General features: G+C 47.8%; 1 protein-coding gene and 2 long non-coding RNA genes across 5 annotated transcripts; 2 read left to right on the top strand and 1 right to left on the bottom strand.

Annotated features, from left to right (window-relative positions):
• Positions 1-4258: 4258 nt before the first annotated feature.
• Positions 4259-7296, bottom strand: LOC123077823 (uncharacterized). Of its 2 annotated transcripts, XR_006436840.1 has the most exons (5): positions 6757-7294; positions 5985-6662; positions 5537-5901; positions 5389-5452; positions 4259-5304 (listed from the first exon to the last, which is right to left on the bottom strand). It is a non-coding gene; the product is annotated as an uncharacterized lncRNA (long non-coding RNA). The 2 variants fall into 2 exon arrangements; XR_006436839.1 differs by having other exon boundaries at positions 5537-6662; positions 6757-7296.
• A 122-nt stretch (positions 7297-7418) lies between these two features.
• LOC123074340 (transcription factor MYB44-like) lies at positions 7419-9935 on the top strand. Its single transcript, XM_044497211.1, has 2 exons — positions 7419-7890; positions 9600-9935. Exons 1-2 carry the CDS (start codon positions 7483-7485, stop codon positions 9933-9935), a joined length of 744 nt encoding a protein of 247 aa, XP_044353146.1. The 5' UTR covers positions 7419-7482.
• Positions 9936-11218: 1283 nt separating this feature from the next.
• Positions 11219-15378, top strand: LOC123077822 (uncharacterized). 2 transcript variants are annotated; one of them, XR_006436838.1, is made up of 4 exons: positions 11219-11718; positions 11857-11969; positions 12054-13389; positions 15086-15378. It is a non-coding gene; the product is annotated as an uncharacterized lncRNA (long non-coding RNA). The 2 variants fall into 2 exon arrangements; XR_006436837.1 differs by having other exon boundaries at positions 11857-13389.
• Positions 15379-19208: the final 3830 nt, after the last annotated feature.

The raw sequence follows: 19208 nt of genomic DNA, 5'->3' as shown, positions 1-19208 counted from the left end.
CTGCCAAGAGGCCTGAAGGCAGGGAGGCCCATCCCCAGACACTCGAGGCCCTGGCCATCAGGGAGGCTTTAGCTTTGTCAGTCGTCCAGCGCAGATAGCAGGGTTTTGGGACACAGTTGATGTTTGTGGGCTGGCTGACCTGGGGTACACAGGCAGGAGTTGGACTTTTGAAAAGAAAATATCGGGCGGTGCCTATTGCAGAGTGAGACTTGATCGGGCTCTAGCAAATGCTGACTAGACGAACCTGTTTCCTAATGCAAATCTGCAACATCTAACTGCAGCTTCTTCGGATCATGCTCCGATCTGTCTGGAATTTACTCCGGAATCCCGAGGGAAGAGGGGAAGGAGACAGTTCAGGTATGAAATATTCTGGGAGAGACACGAGCAATTTAGAGACTCTCTAGGATCGAGATGGGACGCGGAACCTGTAGCGATGTCAGCGACCGGGCTAGCGACAAAGCTGAGTAATTTATCCGGCGCACTGGTCTCCTGGTCAGCCAGTCACATCGGCAATGTTCGGCGAGAAATAAAGAAGCTTAAAAGGAGTTGGACGTTTTACAGAATTCACCCTCCAGAACTATGCCATCACATGCAGAGACTAAAATACATGATAAACTCATTGAGTTATACCACATGGAAGAGATCATGCAGCGGCAGAGATCACGTATTGATTGGCTTTCGGAGGGAGATCGGAACACCAAGTTCTTTCAACAGCGTGCTAGCATGCGACGGCGAAAAAATAAAATAAAGGAACTAATGCGTGCCGATGGTACTGTAACAGATGATCCAGCCGAGATGGAGCAATTGGCGACTTCCTTCTACAAGGATTTATTCACGGCAGAGGGCACGTCTGGAATGGATGAGGTGCTTAATACAGTTCCAGTCAAAGTAACACCAGGTATGAACCAGCAACTCCTTGCTCCCTATTCACCTGAAGAGGTTAAAAAGGCACTTTTTCAAATGTTTCCAACCAAAGCGTCGGGGCCGGATGGATATCCTGCACATTTTTTCCAGAGGCATTGGGACCTTGTTGGAAACGAGGTGACAAATATTGTGTTAAGAATCCTTCGAGGGGAGGAAAGCGTGGAAGTGCTCAATGAGACTGTCCTAGTGCTGATCCCAAAGGTAGCCAATCCAAACTCACTGTCTCAATTTCGTCCTATAAGTCTGTGCAACGTCCTCTACAAGATAGCCTCCAAGGTTGTCTCAAATCGGTTAAAGCTAATCTTACCTGACATTATATCAGAAGAGTAATCTGCTTTTGTTCCCGGACGTCTTATTACAGACAATATAATCTCGGCTTATGAGTGCTTACATTTTATGAAGCGCAACAAGGCAAAGAAAAACAGATTTGCTGCACTAAAATTAGACATGATGAAGGCTTACGATAGAGTTGAATGGAGCTATTTGCAAGCCATAATGACCAAGCTGGGTTTTGCACCATCTTGGGTATCTTTGATCATGGGTATGGTAAGCTCAGTTAATTTCTCAGTGTTGATGAATGGTAATAAGCTTGAGAATTTTAAACCTACCCGAGGTATCCGGCAGGGGGACCCGATATCTCCTTACCTGTTCTTGCTGGCAGCGGAGGGCCTTTCGTGCCTCCTAAAAATAATGAGTCATCGCACCTCAGTGGTATTGAAGTGGCCCAAACGGCTCCGCCGGTAAGCCACTTACTCTTTGCAGATGACAGCCTGCTGTTCTTGAAGGCACATGGTGATGGAGCTAGAGAGTTATCCTCAGTTTTGGACAAATATTGTAAAGCGTCGGGGCAGAAAATAAATCGGTCAAAATCATCTATCTTTTTCAGCAAGGGGTGCCCTACTACTCTAAGGAATGAGATTAAAGATGTGCTGGAAGTCCCAAATGAAACACTTTCTGAGAAGTATTTGGGTATGCCTAGTGATGTGGGAAGCTCAAAAAATGGGGCTTTCAAATATCTGAGGGACAGAGTCTGGAGCAAAGTGAAAGGGTGGATGGAAAAGTTATTATCTGCTGGTGGAAAGGAGGTGCTCATTAGAAGTGTGGCTCAGGCTGTTCCTGTTTACTCAATGTCCTGCTTCTTACTCCCTAGAGGCCTTTGCCAACATATAAATTCTCTTATCAGGAAATTTTGATGGGGAAGTAAGGAGGGGGAAAGAAAGGCTGCTTGGGTGTCTTGGGAAGTCATGATAAGACCAAAATACATGGGAGGTTTGGGTTTCCGTGATATAGAACTTTTTAACCTTGCTCTGTTGGCGAGGCAGGCTTGGCGTATTCTTCAGGAACCCACTTCCCTTAGTGCAAGAATCTTGAAAGCAAAATATTTTCCGAACACAGATTTTTTACAAGCTGAGTTGGGGAGTTCGCCCTCTCAAGTGTGGCGAGCGATATATGAAGGCAAGGGAGTTTTATCTCAGGGTCTAATCCGAAGAGTTGGTAATGGAGTTACTACCAACATATGGCGGGATAATTGGCTACCCCGGGAGCATAACATGAGGCCAATCACAAGTTTGATACAGAATCCTCCACAGATGGTGAACGAGCTCATTTTGCATAATGTGGGCGACTGGAACAGGGGACTAGTCCGAAGCGTTTTTATCAAGTTCGACGCTGATGCTATCCTATCCATTCCGGTGTGTACAAGATCTGTTGATGACTTCTGGGTTTGGAGCCATGAGCGTAAGAGTATATTTACAGTAAGATCAGCCTACCGCATGTTGGTAGCAACCAAAATCAGGAGGGAAGCTTGGCTGGAAGGACGGAGCGACACGTCGAATATGGATTCAGAGGAACGGTCGTGGTGCCAACTCTGGAAGATCCAGGTTCCTTCAAAAATCCGAGTGTTTCTTTGGAGATTAGCACAACAGTCTATACCTTCTGCAGACTTGCTCCACCATCGGAAAATGGCGACGACAAGCCGGTGCAGAATTTGCGGCAATGAGGATTCGTGGCGTCACTCGTTGTTGGAGTGCACCATGTCGAGGTGCGTGTGGGCGCTGGAGGAAGAGCATATGCTGTCGGCTTTAAGTGAGGTAACAGAACCTAATGCACGCAGATGGATCTTCACTATAATGGAGAAATTATCATCGTCAGATTTTATCAGAGCTCTAGTCACTCTATGGGCTATTTGGCATACTCGTCGGAAGGCAATCCATGAAAATATATTTTAAAGTCCAGCGGGTACGCACATCTTTGTTGATCGCTTCATCTCAGAGATATCAGCATCGAGGCCTACGCAACAGAACCAGGTGCGAGCTCCAACGTTGTTTCAACGCTGGCTTCCTCCGCCACCGGGCCACTGCAAGATCAAAGTGGATGGGGCTACAACCAAATCAGCAAGACGCGGATCAGTCGGTGTCATCTGTCGAGCCATTGATGGCTCGTTCATGGGAGCTTCAGCTATATGTTTTGCGGGTGTCTCTGACCCGGCGTCTCTTGAAGCCCTAGCTTGCAGGGAGGCTTTGGCTTTAGCATCTGATCTAATGCAAACACAAGTGGTGGTCGCATCGGACTGCAAGGAAGTGGTCTCCAATATTTCTGAAGGCAATGGAGGAACACATGCACATATTATCCGGGAGATCAAGCAAATGGAGTCTGAATTTCAATCTTGTTCTGTTATTTTTGAACGTAGAATCACAAATATTGAGGCACATAGCCTCGCTAAATACACGCTTAGTCTGTCTATTGGTCGCCATGTTTGGCTGCTTCAACCTCCAAACTTGAGATGTATTCCTCAGAACATTCTTGAGTAATAAAGCGTGTGTTTTAGCCTAAAAAAAAAGCATTGTCAGAGGATTTATATCAAAGGAGAATACATGTTGCATCTGACTGCAAGGTGGTGGTCGACGATCTGAAGAAGGAAAATTCATCGGGTTATGGTGCCATTATACATGAGATAGTCCGCCAATCGAATGATTTTGAGATATGTAAATTTAGTCATGAGTTTAGGAGCTCGAATTTCGAAGCTCACAACTTAGGGAAGCATGCTTTATCTCTCGGGGTTGGCCGCCATGTTTGGTTAGGGCACCCCGCAGAACTTTCGTTCGTCCCTATAAACATTGTGACGTCTTAATAAAAGCTTCGCGAGGTTGTCTCAAAAAAAAAAGTTGCTCAAGAAAAAAGGGGCACAAGGCCAGCGACTCTGTTCCTCCTCAGTCTACAACGCCGGTTCGTTTTTCTCGCATGTTCGTCTCCCAGAGATCTGCGACACCGGCTGCCGCATAGGGCACGTTCACGAGGAACAGCAGGAGACAAAGGTAAATCTGATGCATTTATCTGAGCCCTCAATCTTAATCCACTTATTAATTTATATTCTTGTTTTTACAACAGTAGTGGCCTTGGAGTAGGGTTGGATCGTATGTTGTTGCCGGCTTGGTCCTGGACTTCTTGATTCCTTGATTGATTTTGGATAGCTGCAGCCTGAAGAATACAGATTGTCACTGATTTACAGCGGCCTTCAGGTACCTTCACTCCTTTTTTCTTCCAAACATGCTGCCTAAAAAACATGTATCTGGTTCCAAGAAAAGAAGAAAGAGGAAAAGAACAGATAAGTTTATTGGAAATCAGAAGGGAGCTATGCATAAATTGTTGTGAGGAATGACACTACTGACAATTTTGAGGAATTAGATGTCAATGGTGCTGAAAAACAACAACCTGCTGAGAATGAGACCACAATTGAGGAACACAATGCCCATATGAGACTCCTAAATATTTGAGTGGCCGTGAGAATCCTGCAAAGTGTAGATGAACAAGGATCTTCTCCTTTTGATATCTATGACCCTATAAACTGGGACGCTCTTGACAATAAATCAAAAGATATTCTGATTGAAAAAGGCCTACAAGGGAACAACATCTTTTGTTTGAAACGGACTACATTTATCTTGACGTTTTCATTTAATGATTTTGCATCAAAAAAATGCACGGAGCCGTTTCTCATGATTACTGAAGGCTTGGAGGTTCGCTAGTGTGTCATTTCTTTTTTTGTTATGCTCTGTGACTTCTATGATGTTTGATTTACACCTAAAGTATGAAATTATTATTTATGACTTGGAGTGTTATTTACCAAGGAAAATTACTGTTGTTTATTATAGCTTTGCAATTTTTTTTAATCAATGTATGGAATCAATTTTTTCCTCCAATGCTGTCACTGGGCCCATTCATTTGAGTTCGCCCCGGGGCCACCAAAACTCCAGGACCGGCGCTGCTGGCAGCAGAGTAGGCAGGCAAAAAACAACATCACTTGAAGCAAACTTTCAAGGATCCCATCTTCCATCTTCTCCTTCTGTCGTCCTTGCAATGTCCGGGTCGTCGTCTATGAAGCCACTGTAATATCATGTCATGGACAAAAAACAAATCAGAGACATATTACATTTCAAACAACCCACCAGCTCTGTATGCGGCACTTACTGTATGTTGAAGTGTCAATCTGCTCATGCAGCTCCTTGATGTCCACCTCAAACCGTTCTTGCACCTTCATTCATACAACAATCTTCTTGTTACTCCACTTGATCAAAATCAGGTATACCAAAAAACAGAGTCAGACAGACAGATAGACCTGCTTGGTTAAGGACATCTGAGTCCGAGGCTGGCGAAACAAAAGTTATGGTGATCCCCTTGGTGCCGAAACGCCCAGCCCTTCCACGAAAAATGTCATGGTTTCAGATATGCAATTAGGGATTTCCTTTTTCCCATCTCCACAACCGGTTCTGATACTTGTATAGATTTTTGCAAAGATGCGCTCCCGAACACTGCTACGTGGTGCTCTGCCGTCAACGAAAGACGAGACTGAGGCGGATGAGTTTCTGTCGAAAAATCAGAGTTTTGCGAATCTGCTTTTCTGAGCACAGAGCCACCAAGGAGGCCTGCTTTTCTTCAGTCCTGAGATCCACATTCCTTCTATTTTCTTGCCCAGCATCCTCACTGGATTAGTCCATACAAAAAAACTAAATAATCTTCCTCCTCCTCATGCTGAAAACGAGAAAGCTGTGCGTGACGGGAACTACCTAACCATGCTAGCAGAACAGAGCTGCCAAAAATCGAGATCCATGTTCTGCTCCCTATCAAATCTGGGTGTTCATGAGCTCGGAGACGATGGCCGCCGTCGACCTCCCGCCGTGCGTCCCCATACGACAACTTGCTACAGAAAAACAAATCAATTTTCAGAGAATTAGTAAATTCTTGAACAGTGGCAGCTGCCATCTCTTTGAAAAGTGTTCAGAATTTCGTCCAAAATAGATTCCCCCAACAGAATAAAAATGAACTGCTAGTCTCAGTTCATTCACTGAAAAAATGCCATTGTTTCAGAGATGCATTTAAGCATTTTCTTTTTCCCATATCCACAGCCGGTTCCGATACTTCTATGGATTTTCGCAGAGATACTGCTACTTGATGCTCGGCCGTCAACGAAAGATGAGACCAAGGTGGATGAGTTGCTGGCAAAAATCTGATTTTGTGTGAAACAGTAAACAATCTTCTTTTGTGAGAACAGAGCCACCAAGGTGGTATGCTTTTCTTCAGTTTTGACATACACATTCCTTCTATTTTCTTGTCCACCATCCTCACTGGATTAGTCCTTCCAAAACCTTTAAATCATCTTCTTCCTCATGCTGAAAACGAGCAATCTGTGCTTTGACGGCATCATCAGAGCAGAGCTGCCAAAATCGCCATCCCTGTGCTGCTCCCTGTCAAATCTGGGTGTTCGTGAGCTCGGAGACGGTGGCCGCTGTCAGCCATGGACTCATCGGAAGGAAGAGGGTAGGGGGAGGTAGGTAGTACCCGGACATCCTCGGAGGCGACGCGGAGTCGCGGACGCCATTGGGAAGCTTGGTGATGCGGGTGGGGACGACGCACGGGGGGAGGTCCAGCCCGGGTAGGAGGCGTAGGAGCAAGGTCGAGCACGCCGCGGAGGCCCTACGGTCACCGGACAGGCACCGCCTCGCCGTATTGGCTGCTTCCGCCCCTGGACCTCGCGGAGCCCGTGCGGTCGCTGCGGCTCGCCGTATTGGCCGCTGCTGCACTTTGACCTCACGGCGCTCGTGCGGGCGCGGCGCCTCGCCGTATTGGCCACCTCCCTCGCGGCGCTCGTGCGGGCGTGGCACCCGCGCTGACCTCGCCGAGGAGGGGGAGGGGAAGCAGCAAGGTAGCTGCAGTGGAGGAGGAGGGGATGGAAAAGGAAAAGGGAATTGGCGCACGGCTGGGTTTTCCAGAAAAGGAAAAAGGCTAGAAAGGGAAAGGGAATAGGCGGAGCGACGAGCGCGATCGGAATCGATCGCCAAGGAGTCGTTTCGGAAGCCGAAAGAAAAAGAAAAGACGCAGTTTGGACTCCTGCTCGGACTCGGTGCCACCACTTCGCCTAGGTTCCGTTTAACCGCCGTCCGTCTATCTATATAAGTAGGCACACGGCCGCGGCCTCCACAGACCACCCGCATCGCGTTCACCGCACGCACGCAACATCTCCACCCCGCAAGAAACCATCCATCAGAGGCGATCCAAGCTAGGGGGATGGTGATGTCGCCGTCGTCCTTCCCGGCCACATCGGTCTCCGACGCCGTCGCCTCCGACGGCGACGGCTTACCGCACGCGGCCAAGAAGATGTGGACCAAGAGAGAGGACGACCTGCTGCGGGAGCAGGTGTGTCGGTGCGGCGGCCCGCACAACTGGGACTCCATCTGCCGAGGCCTGCCCGGCCACAACTCCAAGTCGCGCCGCCTCCGCTGGTGCCAGCACCTCGACCCCAGGGTGGAGGCCGTCAAGCCCTTCACCCATGAGGAGGACATGCTCATCGTCAAGTACCAGGCCACCTACGGCAACCGCTGGTCCACCATCGCCGAGTTCCTCTCCGGCTGCACCGACAATGCCATCAAGAACCGCTGGAACTCCGTCCTCCACAAGCACGCGCCCTCCCTGCAGGTGCATGTTGGAATATGCCCTAGAGGCAATAATAAATGGTTATTATTGTATTTCTTTATTCATGGTAATTGTCTATTGTTCATGCTATAATTGTATTGTCCGGAAATCGTAATACATGTGTGAATACATAGACCACAACGTGTCCCTAGTAAGCCTCTAGTTGACTAGCTCGTTGATCAACAGATAGTCATGGTTTCCTGACTATGGACATTGGATGTCATTGATAACGGGATCACATCATTAGGAGAATGATGTGATGGAGAAGACCCAATCCTAAGCATAGCATAAAAGATCGTGTAGTTTCGTTTGCTAGAGCTTTTCCAATGTCAAGTATCTATTCCTTAGACCATGAGATCGTGCAACTCCCGGATACCGTAGGAGTGCTTTGGTTGTGCCAAACGTCACAACGTAACTGGGTGACTATAAAGGTACACTACGGGTATCTCCGAAAGTGTCTGTTGGGTTGGCATGGATCGAGACTTGGATTTGTCACTCCGTATGACGGAGAGGTATCTCTGGGCCCACTCGGTGATGCATCATCATAATGAGCTCAATGTGACTAAGGAGTTAGCCACGGGATCATGCATTACGGTACGAGTAAAGAGACTTGCCGGTAACGAGATTGAACAAGGTATTGGGATACCGACGATCGAATCTCGGGCAAGTAACATACCGATTGACAAAGGGAATTGCATACGGGATTGATTGAATCCTCGACATCGTGGTTCATCCGATGAGATCATCGTGGAACATGTGGGAGCCAACATGGGTATCCAGATCCCGCTGTTGGTTATTGACCGGAGAGGCGTCTCGGTCATGTCTGCATGTCTCCCGAACCCGTAGGGTCTACACACTTAAGGTTCGGTGACGCTAAGGTTGTAGAGATATGAGTATGCGGAAACCCGAAAGTTGTTCGGAGTCCCGGACGTCACGAGGAGTTCCGGAATGGTCCGGAGGTGAAGAATTATATATAGGAAGTCAAGTTTCGGCCACCGGGAAAGTTTCGGGGGTTACCGGTATTGTACCGGGACCACCGGAAGGGTCCCGGGGGTCCACCGGGTGGGGCCACCTATCCCGGAGGGCCCCGTGGGCTGAAGTGGGAAGGGAACCAGCCCCTAGTGGGCTGGGCGCCCCCCCTGGGCCTCCCCCCTGCGCCTAGGGTTGGAAACCCTAGGGTGGGGGGGGGGCGCCCCACTTGACTTGGGGGGTAAGTTACCCCCCTTGGCCGCCGCCCCCCACCCTAGATGGGACTTGGCCGGCGCCCCCCTCCCAGGGGCCTATATAAAGGGGGGGAGGGAGGGCAGTAGCATTACAGCCTTGGGCGCCTCCCTCCTCCCCTGCTACACCTCTCTCTCTCGTAGAAGCTCGGCGAAGCCCTGCCGGCATCCCGCTACATCCACCACCACGCCGTCGTGCTGCTGGATCTCCATCAACCTCTCCTTCCCCCTTGCTGGATCAAGAAGGAGGAGACGTCGCTGCACCGTACGTGTGTTGAACGCGGAGGCGCCGTCCGTTCGGCACTCGGTCATCGGTGATTTGAATCACGGCGAGTACGACTCCGTCATCCACGTTCATTGGAACGCTTCCGCTCGCGATCTACAAGGGTATGTAGATGCACTCCTTTCTCCTCGTTGCTAGTATACTCCATAGATGCATCTTGGTGAGCGTAGGAAAATTTTAAAATTATGCTACGATTACCAACAGTGCAGGGGCACCCGCGCCCGTGGGCTCCTTCCGCCGCCCGACAGGCTGTGAGCCCCGAGGTCACGCTTGGGTGTCTGCCATTGTTTCCTCTGGCGAGCGGGGATGTCAGGATGTCCCCTCATTCGACCGGGGACGTGTCGGAGGCTGAGACATGTGCGACGGCGAGGGAGTGCCTCGAGATGTTCCCTCTGGCGCCCGGGGATATCAGGGCCAATGCGGCTGCTGCGGCGCCGCCCAGTGACATGACTTGCGGAGCAGGCGACCCGCTCACCGAGCTGAGGCTCTGGTCGGCGGCGAGAGTGGTGTTCGACGTAATGCCGCTCCAGGCTTACCGGATGTAGATTCATTCTAGTCTTCTTGCGTGACTTCGTTGTTCTTCCATCTTGCTTGTTGCTGATCATGGGGAATTTCCTAGTGGGATTTGACTTGTAGAGCTGTGCATGAGGGCGTGATCAAGAAAGTTTGGACGCCATTGTAATGGGTGAGCTGTGGATCTTGGTGTCAAGAGAACTCTGAATTTTCTGTAATCATCTTGCTTGTTGGTTAGGCAATCAAGAAAGTCTGAAGTTAGTGTAATTTTGAACTTGTAATTTCCTTGCCCATTGGTAATCAACAACTCAAACTTTAGCAATTTCCTTGTTCAGTTCGTGTTTGTTTGCTTGTTGGCAGCAATCAAGAAAGATTTTATGTTCTTGGAAACTTTATTGCGTTTTTCAGTGCCTTGTTCGATCGGAATCAAAGTTTTGACCTCCGTGAGATGTTCATTGCGTTTTTTCATGTTCAGTAGTTCACTTAAACACTTATCATTACCTTGCCCTAAATTCATCAGTGTAAAGTCCTAATTACCATGCTTCTATTTTATATACTTTCGGTCCGTTGAAGAAAACTTGTTTTGTTTGCATTTGAATTCCAAATTCTGAACAGTTGGGTTGGAACTCTTGTTTCGTATATAAACCCGATAGAGGATTTTTACTAGACTACTTGAGAGCATCTACAACCGCGATGTCCTAATTTGACCCTCTGTATATAAAGCAAGAAAATAAGTCGAAGATAGAAGAACCCAGATTCCAAATGAAGAAATGGAAACTCGAAAAGGATCCGTTTGATATGGAGAAAGATTTCTTCTTATTATAAGACGTGATTTTGATCTGCATATGTTTGGTAAATAAGCAATCTTCTCGTTTAATCATATCATAAATTGGAAGTGTTCAATTAAAACATGAAAACGTCCATGGACACGTCCCTAGACAGTGCCTGGTCACCTCTCATTTGGCCGCGTCAGAGCCGCCCCCCTAATATCCGAAACCCCAAATCCATGCAACCTTGCAACGTGATTAAAATAGCACATATATAAATTAAACATAACATAGATCAGATATTGCAAGTTTAATTTATAACCAGCCATAGCATACAGGACACGACATAGCAAATTCATAAAAGCTCATCCTATCTTTACCTTTATCTTTACCTACTAATAAACCGGCTGTTGCTTCTGGTCGGACGTCGTCATCAGTTTTGCAAAAACATCCCTGAGGTTTTGCTTATTCAACCCGCAGTCCCGTTTTAAGTGGCTAATTTGGGGAAACGTTTCGGTTTTACTAAAAGGACCCTGTAGTTTGGTATATTCAACCCGTGATATTTTTTACGTCAACGCGGTGGCTCGAGCTGCTGGGGGCGCGGCGGTTGGAGCGGCGGATCTGTGCACGGCAGGGGCTGGGAGGCGGATCCGGTGGCGAGCGGCGAGGCAGGGGTCGCCGGTGACGATGAGGAAGGCCGGAGTGCGGCTTCCCGGACGGATCCATGGCAGAAAAGAGACAGGGTGGTGAGGAAGAAAAGATGGGAGAAAAGAGGGGCGGTGCGGCGACCCAGGCATGCTCGCTGGAGCCGGGTGATGGCAGACGGGCGCGGGAGACGGAAGGATCCGGCATGGCAGCGCGAAGTCCTTGTAGTTGGAGGCGGGCCTCCATGGCCGCGGCGACCCCTCCCCTTCTCTCCGTGGCCACGGCAGCTCAGGCAGCGGTCAGATCCGCCCTCCCCCCCTCATTCCTCGCGCTGGATAACCTAGCCGCCGGGCCATGGTGACCGAGGGCGATGATGACGGTGGTGGCTACCTCGACGACGGCGGTATGACTTAGAAACCCCTCCGCCCCTTCTCTTCTCCCTCGGCGACCGCTTGAATCCCGTGAGGAGAGGGGAGTGCCGACGCCATGGTTCTGCTCTTCTTTCCTCCCCTTCCCTGATGATATTCTCTCCCTCACGCAGGCACACACCCAACATCGCCATGGACCAGTAGCTCAAGCATTCTTCTTCCTGATGGTGATGGGGTTCCCTCACCATCTTCAGGTCGTCATCCTTGAGGCCTCCACCATCTGCAGGTCTTCCTTCTTTTCTTCCCTCTCTGTTGGATTCCATTGGATTCTCTGCTCTGCAGGTGAAGCTCTATCTATTCTCTGCTGCAGTGTCTACAGTGGACTGTTTGCACCTTCTGTGCAAATACCTGATTGTATATGGATTGAATGGATGGATAGATTGCAGGGTCTACAATGCACCACCTTGATTTGATTCGGTCTGGAGCAGCAGCATCAGCTCCTTCCTTCCTTCTCAACCATCTGTATTTACATTACTACTGTAAGCTTCTGAAATGTAAATTATGCTAGGACAATTCATCTTTAGCTTTAACTATGACATTCCTAAATGCGCGAGTAAATACTACTGGGATTACGGCTAACAAAAAAAATTCATGACATGCGAGCAATTCTCGGTTTAAATACTGCGAGCTTAAATAACAGGAGCTAAACTGTTGTGCTATGTTCAGAATTGGTACTAGAAAAGATAATCTAAACTGCACATTCTGAAAGTATATTGGGCTCTTGCCCTCGGGAAATTAGTCTTCTAAGCATTACTTCGTAAATAAATGACATGATAACTTGTTGGTTCAGTTTAAAGCTGTAGGCAGAGGCTTGCGGTAGGGGGAAAATCACTGCCAGTTGAAAACCAAAACTTCTATTTGTGAGTATGATCGGGACTGCGCTTTTCTGAAAGTATGTTAGCCAATGTTTGGATATCTTTCAATTACTTCTGAACAAGAAAGATGTAGTGCCATGCTAAGTTTGGATGTGGAGTTGCAATTTAACCTGCTTTGCAGCTCCATTTTGTCTTGCTACAGCAATACCTTGCCTGAGTGGTTCAGGGGTCAGGAACTTACATGGGCTTGCTCTTCTTTCATGTATTAGATATGGAGTCCACGCTGCTTAGATTTTCTAAAATTTATCTTCATTTCTACAACTTCATTTTGCAATACAAATATAAGATCACTATTATTACGAGTGGTGAAATTTTCTTGTCAATGAACTTTACGGCTATTTGGTCATGTATTTGACTGCTTATATTTTTTATTTCCTAATTGTGCACTTACTCTGCATAAAATTCATTAGCACATATTTCCTTGCAATTATACTAAATTTCTGTTTGCATCCTTTTTCCATTTTGGTGGAATGTAGACATTGCTTAAGATGTAGTTTGATATTTTTCTAGGCGCAGGCCATCAGGCTCTTCCAGTCCAGGGGCAACCAGGCCCGAGTCACCATCATCCTGATGTTGCCACGATGGGCGGCGGCAGCGGACAAACCAATGCACCTTGCGGCGATATCTACGTTAGGGAGGGTGTTGTTGCCGTCCACCACGATAACAACCTGTGTTGTGTCGATTTTAGATTCTTTGGTGACGAATTGGACTACATCCCACTGAAGGCCACTTATCCTGCTCATGAGCGAGGCTACTTAAAAACAATCCTAGGTGAGTGATATGTTCTTTGTCATGTCATGTATGTAGTTCCACCGACCTCATATTGGATCGCAGTGTTTTGTACAGGATTCTTGTGGCGAATTCCTGAAGAAAAAAAATCATTCTTCAAGATGATGTTTTTCAAGCTCTGAATAGTGATTATGTTTGTTCTATAGTATACCAAAGATCATGCTTTTCTTTATGTCACAGAATAGATATGCTCTAAATTCCAATGGCACTAAACATCTTAAGGATAAAATAGAAGCAATCTTTAGGAACTGGACATGTCTGCTCTATAAGAACCCCTGTGCTTATACCATGATTTTGTCTGTAACCTAGCGTTAGGTGTGCTTGGGTCGTAGCTGCACCTATATAAGGAGCAGCAGTGGTTATATTAAAAGGATTTTCTTCCTCTATTCCATCGCCCCTCACGGGTCCCCCACTCCCACACGCTCCCTCCTTACTGCTCCCATTCATCATCTCTCCTGGATCCCACACCCATTGTAGCTCAATCCACGCCGTAGTGTGCATCTCCAGTTATTGGTGCTAAGGAAAACGCTGCCTCCTCGCCACCGGGCCGCACCAACCGGATGTTGCCGTGTTGTGTTTGTGTAAAAATATATGGTAAATAAAATATATTTATGAACACTTACTGAACATACAACGGTGATAAATATATGTAATTTCATTTACATCACCTGTTTTGAACTGTATTTTATATGCAATTTCTATATCATGGTGGAACACACAATTTGAATCGAAAAGAATAGCACTGACCAATGTATATTTTGCAAGTTCAGATATATATCCATACTTAACTAAAGTACGTACAGTGCATACTGTGGAAGCACATGGCAAATATTCATGGTTAACTAAATGCATCTGCTCCATTCTGGCAGCTGTGAGTCTCGGGACAGTTCTGTGTGGCCTTGGATCAATCTTGAACTGATTGGTGTTATCTGCCCATTCTCTTTACATGACCCAATACAATATTTGTAGCTGCTTTGGCTGAGATGAATTGTTTGTTTCACGGATCCAAGCGTTGTTTTGGCGCTAAACCAAATCCTGGACCGAAGCCACATATGGTCTCTGCTTAATTGTCTTATAAGCAGTAGTGCAGCTGAGTTCTGGAAATCCCACCCTCCTTGCCAGTAGCAAGATGTGACTAAATTTATAAATAGGGATTAGAAAGAAACATGTTACTTTGGTTACTTTTATCTTTATTTTACGTAATTTAGCTTATTGCAACTGTGGTTTTATGCTGCAGTTGACAAGATCCTTAAAGTTAGCTGGCAATCTTCTTCTATCCTTTTCATTGTACTATGTTTTTCAAGCTCCGATGTTTACTTAAAAAAATAGAAATTAGCAAAAAATTGCAAATTTTGTTTCCCGCTGCTCGGTCAGGCAAAGCCAGCTGCTCACCACTATGTGCAGTTCTCTTCCATTTCATGGCGTGTAACCGAATATGGCACAAGACTGTAGTTGTGTCATTGTGAAATTTACGGATGTTGATGTTTCTTTTCAATATAATAGTATTGTTTACCAATTTGGTCCCTGGATCATGAACTAATTTCTCTTTCTATTCCTTCTAGATAATTTGCTTCATTTCTAGCTACATGGTGAAACACGCATATTGTTTCCCGATATATTGGGCATCAGTCCACCTCTCATGAGATCTCTGAATTTTTGATCCATATTGTATTTGCAGAATTATTTCTTCAAGATAACTATGCTTGGATTCACAAATGCATGCAATTGCCTTCAAATGGAGGTTAGTTCTTTACTAATTCTGTGCTATTCCACTTTCAAGTTTTTGGTTCTAGAAGTGTAATACTTGCTAGGTTAGCTGCAGAAGCGGGATGTATATGGCCTGAATTTATATTTCGAGTGTATAAACTGATTCAGAGTATTCTGACATCTGAAACATTTTGTTGTATGGTTCTGTCTTGAAAGAACTGAAGTAATTCTTCTATGGGAGAGAATATAAACGTGATTCTGAAACAACATGCAGCGTCATTCAATTTCTTTTAAATATATCATTATAAAATGGTTGGCTGGATTGCGTTTTGTATGGATTCTGCAAGGGTCATTTCTGTGGAATTACAAATTAGTTTTACATTTTTCTCGCCGAGCTCATTGTCTTTGGATTGCCATCTTCGGACTGGTTTGTGATCAAGTGGACACCAAAAATCCTTTTTTAACTACGGACACCGAGAGTGCATTTAAAAAAAAGAGTGTTTCAATTTGTTCTTGCTTTCAAAAAATATTCACATTTTTCAACATGGTCATGCTTTTAAAAAAATTCTCAAAATTTCAAAAAGATAGTCCATTTTTAAAAGTACATTCAAAATTGTTCACAAAATTTAAAATCTTAATACTCCCCCGATCCATATTAATTGTGTTTCAAAAAAATCATTTGTTCAAAATGTTCGTCTTCAAAATATGTTTCAGTTCTAACAAAAACACATAAATTCAAATTTGTTCATTTTTTAAGAAAACAAAGAAATATTTGTGTTTTTCCAAAAAGCAAAAAATAAAACCGAATGAAAGATATTTAGGTGGCTTCTTCATGTCCACAATTCGTGCTCCGAAAAACGATAATAGTGTAACCTTATTACCGATGTTTATCAGAAATCAATATAGGAAATGGCGCATAATGGCACACCGAACAGGTTTAAAGTGTTTTTCGCCCGTTGCACTTTTTGAGCAATTTCGCCCGTTGCAACGCACGGGCATTTGTACTAGTGATATATATAAGATAGTGAGAGGGGGCGCTGGGCTTCACCACTTCCTCGCCAATCCCTTCCCCTTGCGGTCTCTGGATCAGAAGTAGTACTCCGCAGTGTAGGCGTCGGTGGTTGGAGGGGTGTCGTCCTCGTCAGTAGTGGTGCTGATGTCGTTGGAGGAGGATAAAGATGAGCAAAGGAGCCTGGCCAGACGCCCGGCGGCGCGACCTCCTCCTTGACGAGGCGCTGAGCCTTCGCCTGGTTGACCGCCCTCTGTCGGGCTAGCCGCTTGGACTCTTCGATGCCGAGCCGCAATACCTTGGCATTTTTGTGCCGGCGGCAGGCGTTCGCTTTTGCTGAGGTGAAGGACTAGCAGATGATGTCATAGAGGAGGTCGTCTTCGGAGTCGGCAAGCGGAAGCGGCTCGGTCCCGGATCTGCACGAACCGCGGCCGAACATGCTAAATACGGCATGCATACCTTCTACCTCGCGTGGTGTTGGGGATATAACTACTAGTGTAACCCGCCCAGGAGGGGCCGGGTTACGCTATGACGATTTATCATATGAAGCCCAATATCAAGCTTTAAGATGGCGGTTCAATAAAGGGCCTAAAGCCCGCTGGCGACTTAAGGCCCGTAGTGATAAACCGCCGTAATGGCATGACTTGTGTTGTAAGACAAGATTAACTAGTCACTGAGCCGGACACTGTTTACGAGCCGGCCGGGACTCTGTAGGCCGCGGGGCGTCAACCCGTGTATATAAGGGGACGACCCGCCGGCGGCTTAGGGCAAGTAACATCAAATCGAGAGCCAGGCATAGCAGATTTGGCTCCCTGGTCATCGAAACCCTAACAATTCCACCTCAACTGGATTAGGCTTTTACCTTCACCGCAAGGGGCCGAACCAGTATAAACCCTCGTGTCCTTTGTCCCACTTTAACCCCTTTAAGCTTCCTAGTTGCGATGGCTCCACGACTAAGTCCTTTCACAAGGACATCTGCCGTGACAATTCCACGATAGTTGGCACCCACCGTGGGGCCAGCGCACGGTGGATTTGAGTTCTTGAAGGGCAGCTTCGAAGGGCTCAAGGGATACACTGTGGGCCGGATGACCAAGAGTCGTCGCGGCAAGCTCTACATCGACGACGTCGGCTGGGTCCCGACGCCGGCTCAATTGAGTACGGGTACCGGGTCCCCTTCGGCAGAATCCACGTCTTCATCGGTCGGATTGGCGAGCCGGGCCCTGAGCCGGACATCTGCACCGACATCATCGAGACGGCTCAGCATGCGAGACCCGCCCGGGCTCGTCGTGAAGCGTGCCTTCGTGGGTTGCATCCATGGAGGAGAACTTTCTGAAGGATCCGCGGACGGCGGTGAGACGGCCGTCTACTCCGATGGTGAGTCGTCCACTGGTGAGACGGATTCGTTATACCAATTGCAAGATGGCGGGCTTGGGGGCTGTTCCGATGGCAACAGTATTCCGGACCCCTTTGAGCCGCCGAGCAGAGTAGGGATCTTCATGGCTGGCACTCAACCCGGCCAAAACTCTACGGCTGCGGCAACAATAACTTCCGGGTCAGGAGCGGCCGGGGCAGGAGGCCCTGTGCGCCCGCCGGCTCAGGTGTTGATTGATCTCATGGACAAATTGACGACCCTGTTAACCGCCACAGTTATTCCGGCGAGTCAAGCTGAGCATGATGCAGAGGTGGCACAGGTACTTGAGGAGATAGCCCGAGCCAAAGAAGCCCTAGCAGCTGAGGACACCAGATTGGCCGCGGAGCGGGCGGCTTTGGATGCTCGGGCTCAACAGATCCAGTCAGAGGCTTTCCAGCTTACGATGAGCCTGAACGCATCTAACGAGGTGATGAGGAGGAGGCACCAGAAGGCTCAATCCCGTTTGCCTCCGGTTTATGATCCTCGGGATCTCTTCTGCACGCCCGGAGCCGGCCCTAGTAACTCGCCGGAGGCAAATCAGTTTGTAACATCCGGAGCAGGGGCACCGGTTCAGCCCCGGGTGATGGAACCTCCTCACGTGAATACGGCCCCGCCTCGCTACGTACCAACACCACCGGGTCATTTTCCCAACCCCTTGGAGAACCTGATCGCTGCATCGGCACGTTTGGCGGCTCTCCCGGTGGATGGCAACTCTCCAACAGCAGTTGAGACGCGAAGGGTCAGAGAACTTCTTCAGACGGCTCTGGCTCAGCAGGAGGCTTATTCCTATAGTCGAGACAGGATTCATTTGACTCCTCGCCCAAGGCGGAGCCCAAGTTACAGCAGACATATGGATTCGGAGGCCTTGTCAAGCAACGCCCAGCGCCGTAACCAGCCCGGTGGGTATAATCCAGTACAGGACAGGATACGTCGAGAGGATGAGCAGGCGGCTCAGCAGGCGGCTCACCAAACCTTCCCGGATTATCCAACGACTGCTATTGAGGCAGGAGTGGCCACTAGAACCGGCGACGTTCCTTGTTTGGTGCCGGCTTTGCGTAATGAGCGTCTGCCCAAGGATTTCAAGGGACCCCGAAAGGTGCCAAATTATACGGCTGATTTACAGCCCGGGGCGTGGATTGAAAGCTATGAGATGGCCATGGAGCTGTTGGAGGTCAGTGATGCGGCGATGACCAAGTACTTCACCATGATGTTGGATGGAACGGCCCGCACTTGGTTGAAGGGGCTGCCGCCTAATTCCATTGGTTCATGGGTAGAGTTAAAAGCCCGGTTTATCCAGAACTTCAAAGACACCTGCAAGCAGCCCATGTCAATTGTGGACTTGACTAATTGCAAGCAAGAGGAAGGTGAGTCCACCACTCATTGGGTGCGCCGGGTCAAGGAGATAATACATTTGTCTGACAAGATGGATGCCGGCTCTGCAGTCTTAATGTTGGAGAAAAATTGCCGATTTGAACCTCTGAAACAGAAGCTGGGGCGCCTCAAGCGTGATTGTAATGACATGAGCCAGCTGATGGCGGCTCTAGTCAAATACGCCGATTCTGATAGTACCAAGGATCCCGCGTTTGATGAAGAGAAGACAGGGAAGGGAAAGAAGAACAACAACGGAAAGGGTCAGCAACATAACCCGGCGAATCAAGGAGGCAATAAGCGTAA

The sequence above is a fragment of the Triticum aestivum genome, chromosome 3D, assembly GCF_018294505.1.
Source record: "Triticum aestivum cultivar Chinese Spring chromosome 3D, IWGSC CS RefSeq v2.1, whole genome shotgun sequence".
Taxonomy (NCBI): Eukaryota; Viridiplantae; Streptophyta; class Magnoliopsida; order Poales; family Poaceae; genus Triticum; species Triticum aestivum.
The sequence above is the reverse complement of the archived record's forward strand: the minus strand, read 5'-3'. Positions and strand labels throughout refer to the sequence as shown.

What these genes read in the sequence shown, in the direction of transcription:
- LOC123074340 (XM_044497211.1), top strand. Translation starts at nt 7,483, where the DNA reads ATGGTGATGTCGCCGTCGTCCTTCCCGGCCACATCGGTCTCCGACGCC. An exon ending in AGCACGCGCCCTCCCTGCAG is followed by an intron (nt 7,891 to 9,599) that starts GTGCATGTTGGA and finishes CCAACAGTGCAG; the next exon opens with GGGCACCCGCGCCCGTGGGC.